The sequence below is a fragment of the Hevea brasiliensis genome, chromosome 16 (genome assembly GCF_030052815.1).
Source record: "Hevea brasiliensis isolate MT/VB/25A 57/8 chromosome 16, ASM3005281v1, whole genome shotgun sequence".
Lineage (NCBI taxonomy): Eukaryota > Viridiplantae > Streptophyta > Magnoliopsida > Malpighiales > Euphorbiaceae > Hevea > Hevea brasiliensis.
In genome coordinates, this window is record NC_079508.1 from 50,211,642 (window position 1) to 50,233,576 (window position 21,935).

The 21,935-nt window shown below is 34.6% G+C and overlaps 3 protein-coding genes across 3 annotated transcripts; 2 read left to right on the forward strand and 1 right to left on the reverse strand.

Moving 5' to 3' along the window:
- Window positions 1–2,691: 2,691 nt before the first annotated feature.
- Window positions 2,692–6,571, forward strand: LOC110647557 (probable methyltransferase PMT10). Its single transcript, XM_021801455.2, has 9 exons — window positions 2,692–3,529; window positions 3,711–3,860; window positions 3,940–4,210; window positions 4,355–4,465; window positions 4,664–4,823; window positions 5,270–5,527; window positions 5,696–5,818; window positions 6,005–6,082; window positions 6,188–6,571. Exons 1-9 carry the CDS (start codon window positions 2,885–2,887, stop codon window positions 6,393–6,395), a joined length of 2,004 nt encoding a protein of 667 aa, XP_021657147.2. The 5' UTR covers window positions 2,692–2,884; the 3' UTR covers window positions 6,396–6,571.
- Window positions 6,572–7,088: 517 nt separating this feature from the next.
- Window positions 7,089–9,785, reverse strand: LOC110647566 (BTB/POZ domain-containing protein At4g08455). Its single transcript, XM_021801470.2, has 2 exons — window positions 9,352–9,785; window positions 7,089–7,898 (listed from the first exon to the last, which is right to left on the reverse strand). Exons 1-2 carry the CDS (start codon window positions 9,697–9,699, stop codon window positions 7,440–7,442), a joined length of 807 nt encoding a protein of 268 aa, XP_021657162.2. The 5' UTR covers window positions 9,700–9,785; the 3' UTR covers window positions 7,089–7,439.
- A 4,057-nt stretch (window positions 9,786–13,842) lies between these two features.
- Window positions 13,843–20,250, forward strand: LOC110647561 (PHD finger protein EHD3). The gene is made up of 6 exons (XM_058138078.1): window positions 13,843–14,045; window positions 14,518–14,813; window positions 17,340–17,516; window positions 17,625–17,948; window positions 18,654–18,743; window positions 18,921–20,250. The coding sequence occupies exons 2-6, from the start codon at window positions 14,571–14,573 to the stop codon at window positions 19,818–19,820; spliced, it is 1,734 nt and encodes a 577-aa protein (XP_057994061.1). The 5' UTR covers window positions 13,843–14,045; window positions 14,518–14,570; the 3' UTR covers window positions 19,821–20,250.
- Window positions 20,251–21,935: the final 1,685 nt, after the last annotated feature.

Below are 21,935 nucleotides of genomic sequence, written 5' to 3' on the forward strand. Positions count from 1 at the left end.
AATAAAATATTAAATAAATTATATTTTAAATGAAGAAATTAAACTAAATTAATGGTTGAATAAACTAAGTTAAATAAAAAAAAATATTTTCGTTAATTCAATTCAATTTATCAAATTTTTACTATATAAATATAAACATAGACATCATGGCCTGGCTGAATTTTCAAGGAAGACTTTTATTTTTTTTGTATTTATCTTCAACATTAAATCACGTATATCAATTTACGCGTGGGCTTGACTTTGAAATTTCGAAGAGACATATCACAATGAATATTAAGTAATATTTATATTATTTGACTTTTTATTTTCTTGATTTTACTATATTTAATTTTATGCAAATGGAATTGTATTGTATTAATGTGATTGGTCAAATTCAAATCTAGAAAGGTAAATTTGATAATAAAATATTTTTCTAAAATAATAATTTTTTATTTTTCAGCGTTTACGTCACTCAAAAAATATTAACAGAAAAATATTTTTTATTAATAAAAAACTAAATAATTTTTTAATAAAAATAAAATTTTTCGAAGGAATTATTTTAAATGTAGGAATTGCCCATTTCAATGTTTATCAGCCAAGCCCAATCTCCAATTGTGTTAAATATTTCATATAGGGTGTATTCTATAGTTATTTTCTTTTATTATAAAGTTAAGTTTTTTTTTTTAGGAAAATAAGATAATTTAATAAAATTTTATAATTAATCTTATATAATTTTTATAAATTGATGTTTTTCATAATTAAGAATAATTTTATTAACTTAATGAAAAAAAAAATTATTGTGAATACTATATGGCGTAATTAATTTTTTTTTTAATTTAACGTAATTTGCTATGATGAATAAGTAACATGCTTTCATAGTTTTTCAATAAAATTTGCTAATATAATTTATCTGGTAAATTTTATGGTTATTTTATTTTATTATAAAGTAAAATTATTTTGTTATAAAAAATAAAACAACTTATTCATAATATTATTTTCAACTCATTTTCTCTCAATTTAAGCGAAAAACAAAATGATTTAAAATGTATTTTTTATATAAATTGTCACAATTTTTTTTCCCTTTCTCTTTTCATTTTACAAAACAGGGGTATTATATTATACTTTTAATTTTTTTTTCTTTTTTTTCCCACAAAATAAGAAAATTATTTTTTTCTTTTCTTACCATTTTCCTTTTTTTTCTCACTATAAAAATAGATGCTTAATTATTTATTTATTGATTTTTCATGTTTACGAATAATTTATTATGTTTTGATATTACTTAAATTTTAAATATATCTTACATGGACTCAAATTATGACCTAACTCAAAAAACCTATAGTGATAGCAAAGATCAATGCTCACCGTAGTATGAACTAATATAAATATTATAAATATAAAATTTATTTATTTTAGCAATTTTTATAAGAGTTTAAAAAAATCCATCTAGAATAAAATTTAAAGAGTTCTCACAAATCTTGAAATTTACTATCAAATCACAATATTGTTTTTTTTTTCTTTATATTGTGTATATTTTAAATTCATGCTCCTGTTAGAACATACAAGTTATCAGATTTGATTAGAATGGCATAAGAGCTACCACAAATCCGAAAACAACATTAAGAAAAATAAATTCATTTTTACTTGTATCTTTGAGTTAGAATGTTAAACAACCTGTTGAATTTTTGCTTTATTTTGTTGAAGGAATGGAAGGGTGTATGGTCTCATGAAGAACCTAAAATCAAAATTTTATTTTCCTACAAGTTTTATTGTTTCTCCATCTTTTGGTCCATATAACTAGGGAGCATTCGGTTAGTTCGGTTTCGAACCAAACCAAATTTCAAAAACTGAAAAACCGAATCATTTAAAAAAGTAAATTGAATCAAATCGATTATTTAAGAATAACCGAACTAAATCGAAAAATAATGATTCAATTCGGTTCTGTTCCTTTACATTGAACCGAAATATTTTAAGTTAATTTCTATTCTCTGGGCTGGACTTAAATAGATAATTAGACTGAATAAGGGTTTTAAGACTTATGCATCTTGGACTGAAAAATTACTTGGACCATTTTACTATTTAATTTTAATCGAACCGAAAATCAAATGCACTAAAAGTTTCAAATTGAATTGCAACAATAAAATTAAAAAATCGAACCAATAAAACTAAAATAAGTCGATTCTATTCGATTTTTTAATTTATACCGAAAACTGTTTCAGGCCTACATGTTACTAAGGCTCGTGGGATTAAATTAAATTAATAATATTAATTTTATATATAAATTCAATGTTTTTTTTTTAAAATTATATATTTATTTCTTATATATTTTTTATTTAATAAAAATTAAACAGGTGATATATTAATAAAAAAAAAAGGAATTCTTTTTTCTCACCGTGATTGATCTTAAAAAATAAATAAGGACATCGGAAACAAAAACCTTTCCACTAAACGACGACGAAACGATCAGACTATTCCCTGACTCTGATTATTTCATATGTGATTTGGACTACATTTGTCATTTATATATTGTATTAATTTAATGCAAAAATATTTCCCTGTCTTCTCCTACGATTCATGACACGCGTCAGACAACTTTTCCCTTCTTATATTGCCATGTCACCTCAGACTGACACCCTCATTTCAGTAAAGAAAGTTCCAATGGGACCCATCCAATCAGCCGCCACATCAAAATCCACGTGCGCTCCTCACCAACTTCAATAGTAAGTAGCAACAGCCAAGGCGCTCAATCACATTCCATAAATTCCCGCTCCGAACTCCCAACTCACTTCTCGTCGTACCGTCTACGGTCCTCCACCACCATTACTCGTCTCTTCCATTATTACCCTTGCTCGCCGGCGCCACTGTCGCCGTCGTTTTCTCCTCTTAACTTACAGTCCTATCGCAAGCCATGAAACCCACCGCGATAGTCACCGCCGCGGTGGATATCGTTAAAGGTCCTTACTTTGTCAAAATTGCAGCCGTTGCGCTTCTTTCCCTCTCTCTTTTCGCCCTCTTCTACCACCTGCCTTCCATTCCATCCGCCGTTTCCTATGCCTCCACCTCTGCTGTTGGAGGCGTCAACACCTCCATATCACCATCCATTTCACCACAACCTTTGCCATCCCCAACAACGGGATCATCCTCAAATTCAAGTCGGCGGCGTCAGCCGCTACCGTGGGTAACGGAGGCCCCGAGGATCGGGATAGTGGACGAGACTGGAGCGATGACAGTGGAGTTTGACATTGGGGAGTTCGATTCGAGCGCCATGGAGGAGCTGAGGAATTTGAGCGATTGGAGAGAGGAAGAGAAGAAAGAAGAGAATAATGACAGTGGGGTTAGAGTCAGGTATGAGAAGTACAAGGTGTGTGAAGAGACGAAGAGCGAGTATATACCTTGTTTGGACAATGTAGAGGAGATTACAAGGCTGAATCTGAGTGGCAGTGTGGAAAGGTTCGAAAGACATTGTCCTGAAGTAGGCAAGGGGCTGGATTGCTTGGTGCCAATGCCTAAAGGGTACAAGAGATCCATACCGTGGCCCAAGAGCAGAGACGAGGTAATGTATGGGGAAAGGATTTATTTCTTTCTTTATAACAGTTCATACTTCTGAATATTGCTCAGTAAATTTCCTTCTGTGGATCAATTTGAGTATCGTTCACAGCTTTAATTGCTTGGCCTAGTTCAGATTTTGAGCAAAGTTTTTTTTTTCCCCTAATAATGGTATTTTCTAGTAATAGGTGTGGTTCAGTAATGTGCCTCGTATACGTCTGGTTAAAGATAAGAATGGCCAGAATTGGATAGCAAGGAAAGGGGATAAGTTATTTTTTCCACGAGGTGGAAGACAGTTTATTCATGGGGTAGATGAATACTTAAACCAGATTTCACAGGTTGGATTCTTGTACAATTGCCACTAGTTATTACTTTTATCTGCATCATATTGATCACTCTGTTGATTTCAATGCGTAGATGGTTCCTGCTATTGCATTTGGCCGACACACCCGTGTTGCTTTAGATATTGGTTGTGGAATAGCAAGTTTTGGTGCCTTTTTGCTACAGCGCAATGTGATCACTCTATCAATAGCGCTAAAAGATGCCCATGAGAACCAGATACAATTTGCACTGGAGCGTGGAGTTCCCGCCATGGCAGCAGCATTTGCTTCTCGTCGTTTGTTGTATCCAAGCCAAGCTTTTGATTTGATACACTGCTCAAGATGTAGAATTGATTGGATTCGTGATGGTATTTTTTGTAACCTACTCAATTCCAAGCATTATAGTGTACAAATCCTTGTATTCAATATGAAGCCTTTTTTTTAACATATATGTAACCACCAACTACACACACTCATACTCATTAAAATCTCTTTCTTTGGCGGTAATGAAGATGGAATTTTGCTCCTCGAGGCAAACCGGATGCTAAGGGCAGGAGGATACTTTGTGTGGTCTGTGCAACCTGTATATAAACATGAAGACAATCTGCCGGAGCAATGGAGAGGTATCCAATCATGTTATATTTCTTCACTATTCTGTTCTGAAGTCCCATTGTCTTTATTGCAATATCTTTATAATCCTAGCACCTTTCTGTATTACAAGTGTTATCCTTATATCTTGGTGGTAGTGTAAAAGGTGAGGTTCACGAGGATCTTATCCCTTCTGATTGCTTTATTTGTAATGTTTGTAATGTTGTGTGCAGAAATGCAGGACCTTACTAGTCGTATTTGTTGGGAACTGGTAAAGAAGGAAGGATCAATTGCCATATGGCAGAAGCCATTAAACAACAGCTGCTACCTTAATCGTGATGCTGGAGCACAACCTCCACTTTGTGACTCTAATGATGATCCAGACAATGTCTGGTATGCCCTGGTCCAAAATTACCTTCATGTTCATGCTTATCTAGAATATGCAAAAATTAAGAAGAAGAATAATATATTAAAATTTCCCACAAAAGTTTTTATATATATATATAATGCATCTCAGTAAACTGCCTGTGGCTTAAATCAGCCTATTTCATTTCTGATTAATTAAGTTGAGCATGGGATAACAGCAATTTGTCAAATTGGTAATCCTGCCAATACCAGTTGTTTTTCATGTCTAAATCCATGCATAATTTAAAAGAAATATTTAGAGTAAGATCATTTGAATAGCACAAGAAAATGGTTAGAGTGTAAATCAATGATCATAGCAATTGAAGTTTTGAAGTAAAAACACATATGCATCCTGTTTAACAGTTTTGAAAGAGGACCAAAGTAAGCACTATTTATTTAAACGATAATGTCCAAGAATTGTGATGCTTTTGCAGGTATATCAGCTTGAGGGCATGCATAAATCTACTGCCTGAGAATGGTTATGGGCCCAATGTTATTACATGGCCTATGCGCCTTCATTATCCACCAGATAGACTGCAGATCATAACAATGGATGCCTCAATATCCAGAAAGGAAATCTTCAAGGCAGAGTCAAAATATTGGAATGACATAATAGAAAGTTATGTTAGAGCTTTCCGATGGAAACAAATGAACTTCCGAAATGTGATGGACATGAGGGCTGGATTTGGAGGGTATCATTTTCTTGCTAATTGCTATCATTACATTTGAATGCAAATGCATAGTAATAGCACAATTTTAGAATCTTCCCCAAATTTAATGTGATCATGGATTTCACATAGAGGCTGGAGCAATGCATGTCATGATTGTGTACAATTTGTTGGTCATTTTGAATATGGCAGGTTTGCAGCAGCATTACATGATCTTCAGATCGATTGCTGGGTTATGAATGTTGTTCCTGTTAGTGGGTTCAATACCTTGCCTGTTATATATGACCGTGGGCTTATAGGAGTGATGCATGACTGGTATGGACAATGCACATTCTAGTACCTGTTTTAAAGTACAGTTCTTCTAACCCCATATGCTTGGATGTTCGATGCATGGATTGCGAAGTTAATTTTGACTAAGTAGCTTTAGAATGCTTTGATTGCTCTGTCTTTGATTTCCTACCAAGCCATTTGACTTGTGATTCTCAAAAATTTGTTTCCCAGGTGCGAGCCATTTGACACTTACCCCAGAACATATGACCTATTACACGCAGCAGGTCTGTTCTCTGTCGAGCAGAAAAGGTACGAAGCCATATTTGTTGCATTTGTCCCATTTTAAATTTGTTTCACCTCCCTTGTGGAGACTAAATATAAACATCTGCAAAATTTTATTTTATCCTGCACTAGGCACAAATGCAATATTTCGACCATAATGCTTGAGATGGATAGGATTCTAAGACCTGATGGAATTGTTTATGTTCGTGATTCTGTATCTGTTATGGATGAACTTCAAGAGATAGCAAAAGCCATGGGTTGGGTGCCTTTTCTTCGTGACACAGGTGAAGGTGAACATGCAAGCTGGAAGATTTTGATTTGTGAGAAACGTATGCCATAAGCTTTTCCTTTTAATTTGATCTCTGCCCTCACTAAATTAATCATCTTTTTTCCTTCCCTCTTGGCCCAAAAAAAAAATTAGTGCACTTTTTTGTTGTAACCATTTTTGTAAGTTCTTTATGAATTTCTTAGAAACTGTATAGTTTCAATTCAAGGGGAAAATGTAGATTTTTTTTTTCATTTCTCAATGTTGTGTTTTCACATCTTTGTTCTGAAAGTTTACACATGTATCGTCGGGTTTCAAATTTTAGCTGACATAGCTATGACTCTGTCATGACTGTCCAAAGCTAGACATGATCCAATCTGGTCTGGTTTGGAACTGAAACTGTTTCAATAAAAATCAGGACTAGAAGCAGTCGACAATTTCTAAAATTGAACCTTTACGTAACTGAGACAGGATAGAGCTAACCACAGGGCTATGCCAAAGACAATCTTCCAATTAAGATCAGACTTACCAAAGTTTACATGGAAATTTGAATAGAACCAGTCGGTCCAATGTCCCAGGAAAAAGACTTTCTAGAATTACACGATTAAGTCCATTTTTACTTTCAATTTTTAATTAAAATCTATCTCCCAAAATTAAGTCAATTTCCATTTTTTAAAAACCTCAATTAAAGACCTATTTCCATATAAAATTACACATTTTAATTAAAACTGAATCCATCTATATTGAACTGTGCACAAACCAAAATCAGAATCGAAACTGCCCAAAATAAAATATGGAATAGCCCCAAAAAGGGTACTGGACCGACAAGAATTATGAGGAGCCAGACATAGACAGTCCGGTCCCTCCCCTCCCCAAACCGGAACCGTCTGTCCAGTTCCAATCCTGTCCTATAAACCAGACCAGTGCCATGTATATCCAAAGCTGCTTTTTCAAGCACCAGTACATATCCAATAGGCGATAGTATTTACCCATCCTAGACGAAACCCCCTTGACATACCAATGTCATTCATCCATATAAAGTATAAAACTTCCAACAAATTCACTGATACATTTCAGCATTCAGACCTATAATCAACAGAACCACACTTGCCAATGGCTTCATGGAAGAATCTTTTGTGCCGCCGTATTAACCTGCTTGGAGAGATAAGCTTCATAAATCTCCACTACAAGCCGAGGATCACTCTCCACAAGCTCCATGTACTCCTCCCTTTTGGTAAGCTTGTCCATGTTGTCTGTGATCAATGATAATGCTGCTTCAAGCATATGCTTAGCATTGTGCTGGTGTGCAAAGGCATAGCTTGGGACTGAATTGTCCCAGTTCAATTTGGACACCAAAAAATTCTCACAATAAGCCTTGAGATGCTTCACCTCATATTTTTCAGCCAACACTAAAAGGTCACAGGCCATTTGCTCATCGAGGCATGCTTCAGCAGTGTATAAATAGTTGACAAAGGTGCGAAGGGCAACATATGATACATCACTAATCTTGATGGTGCCACTACGGCTTTCTTCCATCTCATTCTCAAGCATTGCTTTAAACACTGGAGAACGACTCGCCTGAACACATAAATGTACAAAGCAATCCCAAAACATGATAAAATTTCCCAACATTATCTATTGTGTTGTTCAGACCATATCCAATCAAGGCAAAAAGCAAAACTTTTCCCCTATGGTTTATATGCTCCCCACCTCTACATGCACTACTATAGGAAAAAAAAAATTGTAGTTTTTATTAAAAAAAAAGGGATATTGTGTCCCTAAATTGCATCATTGAATCCATATGCATGCCAGGTATCAAATTCCTAATCCCTCAAATCACATATCCATATTTTCTCTTGCCTAGTTGTCTGCAACTTGATGTTCTGTCAAGTACACACTAATAAATAACAATGCAATTCAACATGATCAAATGCCCAAGCTAATAAAAAGTGAACTCCTACATTTATTAGATGAAAAGTTAAAAGGCAAACCATAAATCAACTCTCTAACCACATCTAAGTTAATTAAAGTAAATTTAAATGAAACAAGGGATGGATCAAGAACAAGGATAAAAGTAGAATAGAAAAGTCAATGGTTATAAAAAGGTTGAAAACTGCTAGCAGGAAATGAGACACGTTAAGAACCTTATGACATATTTTATTTAAGTGAAAACAAGCATATTCTCATACACATGCATGTGCGAATACATTGATTTCTTCTATAAGTAGGCAATGTCAACTAAAAGAAGCTGCAAATTCAAAATTAAAATGCGACTCTAGTGGAACTTGGCATTGAATATCCTCATACAAAGTGGTAAACTAGCATGCATACATGATACATTTGTAGTTAGCATTTAAAAAAAAAAAAAAAAATTGTTAATAGCATAATGAATGACAGGGCCGGCCAATCTAGTGTAGAATTTAATATTCATCACTGCTATGGGATGTGCGAAGCGCACAATTCAGTAAAGTCTTCAGAACGAAGGAATTGGCTCTTTATGATACCAAATAATGGTAAGATGTTACCAGACATACCAACTTAAACATTACAAGAAGAAGTATGCAAATACAATCAGAACCTGCATGCTCGAATATTCTCACTCCTGCCCACTAAGTCACTTATGTTGGAGATTGGAACATGGCATAAAGACAAAAAAAATGTCCGATTACTTGATAAATTAACTTTCTTTCTTGAGTATTATTGTGTGACCATTATAGAATCTTGACTGTAAGCTTGCTAGTAACTTTTTGCAGTGGTCTGCTCAAACATGACAGAAGACTTACAGCTTCCATTATCCAACTATAAATCTGTTAATGACACATCTATAATTATAATTCTTCAGCTCCCTAATCTCTGTCTTGATCTAGAACACATAAAACCATTTGATTAGACGACCTTATGCATTGCAATCAAAGCAATTCTGAAAACCAATCAAAACCCGCTGAAAGAAAAATAAATAAATACCAAACGCGCCCACAAACAAGCTATCCAGATAACGCTAGTCATCCAAATTGGGGATATGGGTACTAACCAAAACAGCCTTATGGGCAGGGACAGACAAGGGAGACCCAGTTGGTCCACTATCGGAGGAGGCGACCAAAACGACGTCAGTGAAACAGGGTCCAGAGGACCTATTGCTGTGGTGGTGATCCAGCGGAGACCAGAATCGCAAGAAGGCAACTTTGGCTTTGAGATCTTCGATCTCTCTCTTGAGCTCTTCTTCGGTCTCGCTAGCCTCCTCGTAGCACTCCTTGCATGTTCCGGCGTCAATCGTCCCGTATTCCTCTTTGCACGATATGCACCGCATAGTTTCGGCATCGGAATCCGTATCGGTGTCGGTTTCCACCCGGGAATGCTGCTCACAGGGGCCGCGTGTCATTTTCTGGGCGCCTTTCCGGACTTGGGTGATGAGGAGTGGAATGAAGTGAAATAAAGGCTGTTGAGTGTCGACCACGAGACTGCTTATAAAAAAGCTATAATTATTTTGCCGTATGTGGAATATGCTATAGACGTAATTTTTTAAAGAATAAGTAATTAGAATCAAATACCTAAAATTTTTTTGTCTATTTTACAAATCAGTCCGCCTCTCCCTTATTTCTTTCAATCTCTCTCCTAATCATCTCTTTTCCCTCTCTTCCTCCTCTCTCTTCCATTTCTATCTCTTTGTTCTATATCTCTTTCTTGTTTTTATGTAAATTGAGCTACAGAGCGAGATTTAGGTTGTATTTTGATTTTAATTTTCCACCCTTTCTTTCATGAATTATTGGTTAGGTGCGCTTAGAAATGGTTTGTTTTAATATAGGGATCTCATAATTTAAGAAATTAATCTCTTTGGAGACATGACAAATGTAATTTCCCTGCTCACTATGCTCTTTTCATAGTTCATGATAGGTACATCATCATACAAATTTTGTTAGTGAATGAAGTAAGGAATCAACTGTTGGAGAAGAATTTAATAGCTAGAAAAGCATTGTTAGATTCAAAGGTGGATTCAGAATATAATTTTAGAAGAGGCAAACCTGTACATTCTATAATGAAAAAAGTGAAAGAGGAAAATGACTAAGATATAAACATGGCTAATGGGGCATATTGTATGAGTAAAGATGAATAATGGACTATTAATTAACTATGCTCAATTTAATGTAAACACGAGTAATGGGTCATAATAATCAAGGGTTAGTGAGCCGTGAGGGCAAAGCTTTCTTTTTGAGTGAGGGCAATAATAAAAATATGCAAGTGCCTCCATTGCCCCCAATGTGAATCTGCACATGGTTAGATGGTATGGTTTGAAGAAATTTGTGTATGGGTTTTAATTGTTTGATTCATTTATTTTAATTGATGTGAATTTTGAGAATTCATTCTAAGTTTTTGCGGGACTATTTTAAATCAAGTGAACTTGAATTTGTAATTTTGAATAAATTAACATTTGATTTGAATAAAATTTGTTCATTTTTTGTTTTGATTTTGTGTATGTGATATCAATAAAAATTGTAGGTAAGAATTGTTGTGTAAATCATCTTTTTGTTGTGGGTTTCCTGGGGTTACTTTGAGTATCAATAGGCGGATTATTGAATGGTTTCATATTTACAAAACGATAGAGAGAGCAATAGAGAGAAATTTGCAAAATGATACAGAAAGGAAATGATAGAGGAATATGAGAGAGAGAGAGAGGAGAGTGGAGAGAAATGCAAAGAGAAGAGAGAGCGGTTGGTATCCCGAAAACTTGCTATAATAGGTTAAAGAGATGATTTCTAAAACAAAACTAAAGTTGTGTGATATTATTGAAACAAACTAAATTTGAGGGATGAAATTGAGATAGCCCCTATGTTGGGGGACAATGGATAAAAATTACTCCAAATTAGAAAAAAAAAATGATTTTCATTGGGTGGGTAAAAAAGGTATTGAAATTTGGTTAAAAAAAACTTGTCATCTCTTAAAAAATAATTGAGAGACTTATAATCAATTACTAACCTATTCTTTTCTTTTATCTTTTTTGATTTTTTTTTCAACGTAAAATGCTTCTTAATTCCAATTTGAATTGTTTGACTCAATTAAGCCTTGTTCAATGAGTTGTTGGCATTCTTATTAAGATAGTGAAAAATATATTGGAGTCATTCCTAGATGGGTGACCTTAGTACGATTGATGTATTCATTAAACTTAAAAGGAAGTTTGATAAAAAGAAAAATATTGCTTTTGCTATAGTGGTGAAGGATCAATGATGAAAATCAACATGGAGTCTGCATAAGATATGAGGAAAAGATATTTGTATTCTTCATAACTTTGTGGAGCATTTTTTAGTGCAAATATGGTTTGTATACTTGTGAATGGTTTAAAGAGCTTCTTAAACTTGATGCTTTTAAGAAGGATCTAGAGTCTTTAGGCTTAATAACAGGCATCAAATCCTATGAGCAAGTCAAAATGATGCACTCTAGGAAAAACTGAATCCCAATATGCCTCTTAGTGATGAGATATGTTCTAAAGACTTGTCCATTTGTGGGTAAAAAAATATTCCAAGTGCAATGGCCCAAATTCAGGATCGTTTTTGGTGCTAGGGCACGGATAGGCTTAAGGCCATCGATACCCATAACAAGCCTGAATACCTTTACTTGAACTGGGTCTATAGGGCTACCACTTCTCATGTTTACTCTTAATTCCCACAAAAACTACATAAACATAACATTCTTTCCTTTAGGCCCAATGGGCTCACATTTCCACGGACATGCTTTACATGCTCTCTCTCTCTCTCTCTCTCTCATTGCTTTAGTGGAATTATAATAAAGAAAATAGCAGCTATACCTCCCTTTTATATATTTCTCTTGCTAGGGATGTTCGGCACTCGAATATCACCAACTTGGCAACCAAACATCTCTTTTCTCTGAATTGCACAAGAATATCTTATAATTCTGACTAGACTTCATATTACCAAAATCTAATGGAATATCCCATCTTTCAAGAGCATATTTCGATTGCTTTAGGTATGGGTATTATACTAAGTGTGAAATCCATATTTTTTCAAGCAATACTATTAGATTCATTATACTTTTATGTGCTTTAATATCTATAAAGCCAGTGATTGGAATTGGCTTATCATACTTATATTATAATACATGAATGTGAACCAACAAAATTGGTATGGTTGATTGAGCAGAAAACATATTTGAAAAGTATAAATAGGAACATAATGTTAGAATTCTTATTGATTAGAATATTCTTCTTCTTTTGTATAAACTTCATCTAAAGCAAAGATAGTCTCATGAGTGGCATATTCTTATTCAAAGAACAATGCTTCAATGTTAGCATTTTCAAAGGAAAGGTGTTTACTTTGATAAATTTGTTGGATTAGCTTAAATACCTCGTCGAGCTTCTGAAGACAATCTTTAGAGAAACATTTTTTCACAAATGAAACATTGACCAGAGTGAAAAGTCTTTCCTTGAGTGGGTTTCTTTTTAAACAACTAGAATGACTTTGTCCAACAAGTGCAATATTTTTCTTTACAATTTATAGAGTCAAGATATTGGAGAAAATTTTTATCTTTTATTTTCATTACATAATCGTTTAAAGTTCAAGCACTATATATTTAAATATTCTTTTGAAATTTCTTTGACAAGAAAAGTGCTGAAAACTGTTTGTAAAATTCAATTGTTTAGCTCAAGATTGCTTTCACCAAAATAGCTTAAACCAGTTAGTCTTAACTTTCCTTGCTATATATTATCTTGTTTCTCCTTACTTGTTGTTGATGTGGGACTTCAACACTTCCCTTAAGTGCAACCGGATTGAATTTAAGTTTTATAGATTCACTTATATACGTTGACCACCATAGATTCATTTGGGTGTGGCTCGTTTTGGCACTGCTCATTATGCTTTTCCAAGTCCCGGATTGTGGCATGCTTTGATATTTGGTGAAATTTCTCTCCTCAAGTGTAATTGATTGAACTTAAATTTTTTAGATTCAATTATTATTTATACTACATGCGGAAGCCACGAATTCATTTGAGTTTTCCTGGCCTGCTATGACACCATATAAAAGTTCTTTAACCTGAAGAATGCTAAAGATTATTGATAAAATCTGATTGTTAAGCTCGAAATTATTTACATCAAAATAGCTAAGTTAATAAAATTTGGCTCCACTTACTATATATTATCTTGTTTCTTCTTGTTTGGTTGTTGTTAATGCGGGTCTCCATCAATTCTCTCCGCTTAATTTCTGTTTTGCATGTAAATTGTATTAGTTTAGTATTTTAATTTAGCTTTTTTTTAATCCAAATATAAATATTTTCTAAAAAAAATACTTACATAATTTTAGAAAGATGGTATAAAAACAAAATAAATTTCATGAATTTATGGTCCATCTAGAAAGAGAAGCCCCCCGTAAGATGAAGCAGGCGGCGCGTGGTGGGGTACCAGGCTGACGCCTGACAGTTTGAAGTTTACAACGCCGAACTCAGATCGTGGACGGCACGTGTCAGTGACACCACTGGCTGTTCTTGTCACATCCGGGTTGCCCACTACCGGATCCGTACCACCTCTTGCTCAATTAATAGAAAAAAAATAAATTATAACAAAAAAGTGGGGAAATAAAATAGCAGAGAACAAAGAGACTCTGTTCTAAAATTTTTTTAAAATTAGACGGATAAGACCTGCAACTTCTCTCCGTCAAACCAACCAACTCCTTCCTCTAAGATTTTAGGTTTCAGTTTTCCTTACCTAAGAAAACTATATTCGGGTATGTTTCCTCGTTTCTTTTTCTATCTTCGTTGATTTTCTATTAATTATTTGTTTGTTTAATGCTCTGTTTGGTTACTGAGAAAATGTCAAACAAAGAGAGAAATAAAAAAAGATATAATCTTTTTTTATCTTTAACCTGCCAATTTTTGGGCTATAAAAAATAAATGTACACTTACTGAACTCTCATGCAAGAATTTGGCTTAATTTTACTTGAAAAACTGAAAGCAACAGCAGTGGTTAGATGCAACGTTCACTTCTCTTGTCATCCATTATCTTTCTTTGATGTGTTTTCTTGGCTACCAAAACTGAGAACTTGGATTTATGTGAACTTTATTGGAGAAAATATTGCTAATTATCCTTTTTTTATATTATTGATTTTCTATTCTTAGTATCTGTTTATCTGACAATTCAATTGAACTTGAACTCTTTGAATGTGGTGTTCCGGTGAAACCCTAATTTGGTGCTGAAAGCCTCGAAATTAGGGTTTTGTTGTTATCTGGGCTTTTCTTTGTGCTACTAAGAGATGGGTGGTGAGGAGGGAACAAGTAACGGTGACAGCACAGGAGTGGCAGTTCAGTGCTTGAAAAGTGAAGCAGTGGATAATGGTTTTTGGATTAGGATTGGGAATGATGGTGGTGATGGGGGCTCAGGGCCCAGTGAGGGTTTGCGAACTTACAAGAGGCGAAAACTCACTAGGTGGAGTTCAGAGAATAAAGTTCAAGAGGAAGGGAGAGGTTCTTTGGAAGCTAGTAAATTGGCAGAAGAGGTATATCTCTACCCATGTATCCATGCAAAACTTAAGTAGATTTTTTTTTTTAAATGTGTATTAATCAATTGATAAAATGGACTTGCTGTTCTTTTGCTCTCTATTTTTTCAGGGTTAAGATGTTGTTGCTAGTTAAGGTTAAAATTTTAGATTTTTGTGATAATTACAATACGTTGAATACTGTAAATTGCTTTGAAGAATATGGAAAAAATAAGCTTGTAAGCTTTACATACATAAACCAAATTTTTTTTTAAATTGTGGAGTAAGTTTGTGAATAAGAATAACAACTAAAGCTTTAGGCCTAAGGAGATTTTCCTCAAGGGTTGTGACCGTAAAAAATGAGTTAGTGTATTTGTACATAGCTAGTTGGTTAGAGTGACTTTGGCAGCTTGGCTGTAGCATGAACATGAAAAATGTTTATCTTGCATAGAGAAAAACGAAAGTGGTGATCTTCAAATAGCATGATGGCAATTTTTGTTCCTAATACATTCTTGTAGTTAACTAGTTATATTAGTGAATTGCCTTATATTAATTGCAAGAGGGTCAGTCATATTGCTTTAAAGTTTCAATTTTATGATTGTTCATTTATTTTGCATTCACAAAATGCTGGCCTTCTTTTTACTTGAAGGCATAATGTGGTAAGGAAAAAAAAAAAAACTCTCCTTTATTCATAGAAAAATTGTATTGAATTTAACTGTTAAAATTGAGAGCCTTCCATTTCTTTACTGTCTTTATTGGTGGCCGCTAGATCTTATGGCACAAACAAAAGCAGATTGTTTCCAGTGAGGCAATGTTATTATTAGTTTCTGCTGTGGCATTGGCAGATCCATCGTTTACACTTAAGCACCAAGGGTTCCTGGAGCCCAGCCAGTTAGGCACAAGGTGAAGGCATTGAGTGAAGTGAGACATATATCGTTATAATAAAATGTATGGTATTTTATGTGAAAATGATATATAACACATAATTGTAATAACTAAGGCTAAAAAACTATGCTAATAATTGCTTTGCTTAAATGGGAGAATATCACATCACAGCATTGCTCAATGGATGTACGTCCAAATCCTGCATAAGCTATTTAAATTTCTTAAACCTTCTGTTAATTATATGCAAAGCAATCAAGCAAAGAAATTATAAAAACATATATAGTTGGAACATAGCCTTCATGCCTCAACTCAAAAAAAGAAAAAAAAAAGAGGAAAGTACAAGGAGAAAACAGGTATTTTTCCCAGGAAATATAACTGTCCAAATTTTATTTCTTGGGATTGGGAGTGCAGAGGGATTAGAGAGAGGTCAAGAATGTCTTATGGAGAAGGAAGTAGAGAGAAGTTAAGATGAGAGTAGCATTCACTGGAATGGAACTAGTTCCTGCGATCATACTTCTCTTCCTTTATTCTCCCATATCCTTTTAGAAGCATGCCTTTAGCCTTCTGAGCCTCATCTGTGCCTTGATGAAGTTGCCTTGCCACAGGGTTAAGAATCACTTCACTGATACTTTATGTTCAATTGCAGGATTTTCTAGCTGAAGTGAAAGTCTGTTAAAACTGAGTTTGTCTCAAAACTTGAAGTTTAAGACACTGCTGTTTGGTCACTGTGAATGAAAGACCAAGAATTGGAATCTAGGAATAAATGAAGTGAGATAAATAGGCCTTTATTACTTTATTTTTAGATATTTGAAACTGGGAATGGGACATTCATATTGCCACTCTTTCATTCTTGGTAATCAAATGGTACCTATAGAGGCTTATTAGTTATTATTACACTATAGGATATGGGTGTTTATGATGATGAAATTTTGGTGGCTATTTAAGCGATAAATTTTTGTAAGTCAGTAGAAAAGGTGAAAAAACCTCAAAAGTTCATATGGAAATTTATCTCTTGGTTACTGGATCAATAATGGCCTATTTAGCATTCATACTATTTTTGGTTTTTATTGTTGTTTAAAATATATATTATAAAATATGTTTGTTTTTGTTGCTTAATGTCTTAAAGGAAAAAAATGTTACAGCAAGTGAAAACCACACACACACTTGCACACACACACACACACACACACACACACACACACACACACACACACACACACACAAACTAGTTTTTTCAATTTTTTCCCCATAAATATACTTTTTACCATTGGACAACAACAACCAAAAAAAATATAGATAATAAACAAGCCCTAAATAATCAGAGACTATACAATGGTGTAATCAAAAGCTGTGTTGTGGGATTTATTTACTTTAGGCTACCGGCAACATGAACGGGTGATCATATTATGCTTTACCCTACACTTTAGATCCATTCCAATATTTGTTGGAGATTTGAAATGGAACGGACAATGCATCTCCCTGTATAGCTTTTGTAAAATATATTATTTGCTTAAGGTGAAAAAAAGAGCGCTATTTACATCTGTATGGTTTCTGAAAGTATATTTTTTTATTCAATTTTTTCCCTATCCCTGTGATTATCTAGTTATGGTCCTTTTTTCAAACAAATATTCTTTTAACCTTGCTATATGTGGTTTCTTGTAGACCACAAAAGAGCCATCAGACTGTCTTCCTGAAAAACATTCTTCTCTGGATGGTTCGAATGATGTTTTACGCAAGCAGTGTAGAAATGTAGTCCTTGAGCGCATATATCAGTCATTAAATGATAAAGAAGGTGGTATTCAGGGTTGCATCCGAGATGCACTTATGATGACTGTTGAGGTTTGTGCTGCTACCAAATAGCATATTTACCAACAATATCAGCTGTCTCAATTGCCTTCCCTCTTTAACTTGTTTGTATTATTATTTGAACTTGTGGTTGTTTTATAGGAATTTGATACTTGTGACAAAGATGAGCACAAGTGCTCCTCACAAGCAAGGTGGATGCCTAATGGAATTCATGCTAAAGAGCATGTAGATTTCAGATCTAATGAATCTTTGGACAAATCTCATCATCCTGTCACTGAGATGTGCCAGCGTGCTTTCCTTAATATTATGCTTTCTGAAAAGTTCACCTTATTGTGTAAGCTACTGGTTGAAAATTTCAAAGAAATGAAGGCTGACAACCTTTTAGGCTCAAGTCTCATAAACATGAGGATGAAAGATGGAGTTTATGAACATTCACCTTCACTTTTTTTTACGGATATTCAACTGGTAATTTGTGCAATCATCCTTCTCTACAAATTAAAATTAATGGTTGAATGTATTGATTTGCTTTATTGTTATGTTGATTTATTGATGCTCCAACATGTTTTTCTAACTTTGAAAGATGTAGTATGGTGTTAATGTATACAATGTTTTATAGTTGTATGAAAATTGAAAGGGAGATTGACATTTCAGATGCTGATGTGCCTGTATTATATTAATTCTTTGTGGAGAACTGTACGTCTAAAAATCCCATTTCACCACTGAATGTCACGCTCATAGCTGAATAACTCTACAGGCATTCTAGTTGCTTTCCTTATGTAATTGCCACCTCATTGCCTCCACTTTTTTTGACACACACACAAGCAATTGATTATGAAAATTCAAAAACTTTTAGCGATATTTGGGGTTAATACTTGAATACCAACTATAATGCCGATATCTTAATTTAAACCTTAATAGGTTAATTTTGACCAGCCCAACTTTTTTGGTTGTCAATTGTGATATTATAATGTCAATTATTTTCTGTTGCCTGCAGCAATCAAAATTTGTTCAACTTAAATTTATTTTTTCATGCGTGGTATGTTTATAACAATGTCAAAATCACTACATGACGTGCGGTTTTGTTTGTTGATGGTGAATACTTTATATGAAAGCTGCAATTTCTGATTCTTGTGGCAATCATTTAAAAAAAATGAAAAATCTCTTTTTCAGGTGTGGAAAAAGCTTCAAGGAATTGGTAATGATTTGATTTCTCTTGCAAAGAGCCTCTCAGATGTATCTTTGACTTGCTTTAATGAACAGGTAAGATACTCAACATGCAGATATTCTTCTATGAAACTAAATTTTGAAGGACTCATGCCATGTACAAAATAATGAATCATTTTAGAACTACCATGTTCATGGATTTTTTAGATTTTGTTTTAGAAACTGATTTAGTTGGTTCTGAGAAATATTTTACATTTTTTGGCTTCAAAACAGTTCAGTACTCAGGAATTTAATTTTCATCATAAATCAGAGAAAATAGACACTTCTGGTGTATACAGTGTCTGTACTTGTCGGCATTGTGGGGGCAAAGCAAATGGGAGGGATTGTCTAGTATGTGATTCATGCGAGGAAATGTACCATGTATCCTGTATTGAACCTGCTGTCAAAGAGATTCCCCCAAAAAGTTGGTACTGTGTGAGCTGCAGAGCAGTAGGAGTGGTATCTCCCCATGAGAATTGTGTAATGTGTGAGAGGCTGAATGCTCCCAGGACTGATGGAAAGGGAACATCAACAATTGAAAAAATAGTCTGCGATTTTGAAGAGACTTCAAATTGTACGAGGGATGATTTTTGTCAACCACCAGCAGGGAGTAAAAATATTTGTGTTTGTAAAATTTGTGGAAGTGAGGTGGAAAATGGTGAAAAGCTGAAGATATGTGACCATGGTTTATGCCCTTACAAGTATTACCATTTGAGGTGCTTGACAACTAACCTGTTAAAATCATATGGTCCGCGTTGGTATTGCCCTTCTTGTTTGTGTAGAGTTTGCCTAACTGATAAAGATGATAATGAGATCCTTTTATGCGATGGTTGTGATAATGCATATCACATGTATTGCATGACTCCACCACGCACTTCTGTGCCTAGAGGGAAATGGTTCTGCAGACAATGTGATTTGAAAATCAAGGAAATTCGCAGGGCAAGGAGGGCATATGAGAAACAAGGATATAGAATGAAAAAGAAAATTGAAGCAGGTGAAAGAGCTTTTGAGAATATTGAGAAGATACTGGATGGGAAATGTGAACCTGAATTATTTAAAGGTAGGGGACCAATGGACATACTTCTAACAGCAGCTTTATATGGAGAAAAGTTTTCTGGTGTTAGAAATACATGACTTTTTAAGAGGGGACTTGATTAAAACAATTCGTTGTTTTTGGGAGGAATGATTTTGAAGTTGTACGAGTAACTGGTGGCTAGAATTTTGTTTGACCTCTTTATGGATGACTAATCTCTTTAGTTAGGTTGTAAACTCCAGGTTTTGCTGACTTTTGGATGCGGGAGTCGGTGCAACACTTGATTCTGAAGGCTTGTGTATTTGCTATTTGGCAATTCCAAATACATGACATTTTGTTTAAGGATCAGGAAATCGTTAGATCTGTTGTTGGAAATGATCATTTTAACAGCAAGCACTCAATATTTTGCACAGTACTAAATATATACATATTTCTGTGGGAGGTTATCGGAAGCTAATGTTTCTCAGTGATGTAAAATGAAGAAACTGCGTCTATTTATAGTGATAGTAAAAGGACACTTTTCATTTGTCATATGTTTTATTCTTTATTATTTTTAATGATCTGAACTTGTTATTATTATTATTATTATTAACAAATGCCTAAATTAGTCCCTTTTCTTGTCGATATGTTTCTTCTTCCTCATTATTTACATGGAGTGACTGAATTAGCTGGCGAAACTCAGTTGCATCTTCATGGCACTGTTGAGTTGCTGGACTGGGCTTGAGTTGCTTGCAGCCATAGCTTGCAAGATTAGATTTATCTTTTAATTATTTGGGCAGGAATACTATTTGTTATTTGAGCTGAGAATACTCATAAAATCTATAAAAGGTAGAACACTAAGAGAAAAAGTTCAGATGGCTGAATAAATTTAATTAAGATCGCGTTCTTTTGTGGAACTTCGTAATCCAGGCATCATAAACACAGCAAATGATTTCTCGGCTGAAAGTGCAGATCTCCAGATTTCTTTGCCATGACCTCGAGCTCCTTTTGGTTCCTCTCTTGACCTTCAGGACTTTCACTCGACCAAATCTTGCTCCAAGACTATTTATGAAGGAACCTTATCCTCTGATACTGCTTCGAGGAGAATTTGTTCCATAATAATCTCCTTTCTGGAGAAGTTACAAGCAATGCTCCTCTCTCCAATTATGGACTATCGGCCAGCAACGTTCACTACGTAGAGAAATATGCGAAAAAGTTTGAGGTTTCGCCCTTTGACATTTAGTAACCTATGATTTAATTTTTGATAAATAAAGTGTGAAAGCATGAAGTCTCATAATACATTTTTGTTTTTTGTACTTAGTCCTTTATTAGAACGACTCAGGTTGATCGGGGCTGCATGCTGGGTGCTATGGAGCAGACAGTAATTTTCGGTGGAGAGTGCACTTGCGTGACACAAATGGTAAGTTTGATTCTTCACCGAGATAGTTCGATAATGTAGCTTCTGTGATGGATGTTTAACGTGTTCCAGGGTTTGGTAAGGAGTGAGTTCTGAATATCATAGTGTCCTTAAGAGTGTTTTGGTTTAAGATTAACGTAGATGGTGGCCATCTAAGGCTCTTCTGGTCTCGCATCTGGAGGAGGGTTGATTCATGATAGCAGATTAGCAGTGGTCGATGGTGTGGGGGATTTATAAAAAATATTGGTTGCTCTGATATGAGATTTGAACTAGGGGCTATGAAGGTTTTTTGTTAGCCTGGAATAAGAGCTTTCGTCAGGTTGAGCTGGATGTGACAAGCTTTAATGATATAAATTATTTAAATTTTAAAAAAAATTAGATAACCTATCTCTAATCCAAACGCTTTATCTTCTCCCTAAACGCTTTTAACAATGGAGTCCTTAGGGGAGGTTTGTTCATCTGGCCGTCGACTCTCCTCTACCCCATTTCTTTAGCAAGCTGTTTCGTTAGTTTTCTTAGTCGGTTTTCTTTTGTTTCTTTTCTTAGTTTTTTTTCAGTCTCCATTTGGATTCCTAGTACCCCTCCTCTGGATGGAGATTTAGTTGGGTTTATGTGAGATGCTCTATATGTGGCAGTCAGTTTACCTGCTATGTGTTGTGAAATTGTTTAGAGCTTCGTCGGCTGGCAATCTTCGAGGTGGGCGCTGTCTTGGTCACCTTTGCCTAGCCCTTTTCCAGTTTGTCCGGTATGGTCTTTAGTCCTTGGTTACTTTTTGGTTTTCCTATATTTCCCCCTATTTTTTCATGAGTTTGACAGTGTT

What these genes read in the sequence shown, in the direction of transcription:
- LOC110647557 (XM_021801455.2), top strand. Translation starts at nt 2,885, where the DNA reads ATGAAACCCACCGCGATAGTCACCGCCGCGGTGGATATCGTTAAAGGT. An exon ending in ACTTAAACCAGATTTCACAG is followed by an intron (nt 3,861 to 3,939) that starts GTTGGATTCTTG and finishes TTCAATGCGTAG; the next exon opens with ATGGTTCCTGCTATTGCATT. An exon ending in AATTGATTGGATTCGTGATG is followed by an intron (nt 4,211 to 4,354) that starts GTATTTTTTGTA and finishes GCGGTAATGAAG; the next exon opens with ATGGAATTTTGCTCCTCGAG.
- LOC110647566 (XM_021801470.2), bottom strand. Translation starts at nt 9,699, where the DNA reads ATGACACGCGGCCCCTGTGAGCAGCATTCCCGGGTGGAAACCGACACC. An exon ending in CTGCCCATAAGGCTGTTTTG is followed by an intron (nt 7,899 to 9,351) that starts GTTAGTACCCAT and finishes TTATGTGTTCAG; the next exon opens with GCGAGTCGTTCTCCAGTGTT.
- LOC110647561 (XM_058138078.1), top strand. Translation starts at nt 14,571, where the DNA reads ATGGGTGGTGAGGAGGGAACAAGTAACGGTGACAGCACAGGAGTGGCA. An exon ending in CACTTATGATGACTGTTGAG is followed by an intron (nt 17,517 to 17,624) that starts GTTTGTGCTGCT and finishes GTTGTTTTATAG; the next exon opens with GAATTTGATACTTGTGACAA. An exon ending in TTTTTACGGATATTCAACTG is followed by an intron (nt 17,949 to 18,653) that starts GTAATTTGTGCA and finishes TCTCTTTTTCAG; the next exon opens with GTGTGGAAAAAGCTTCAAGG.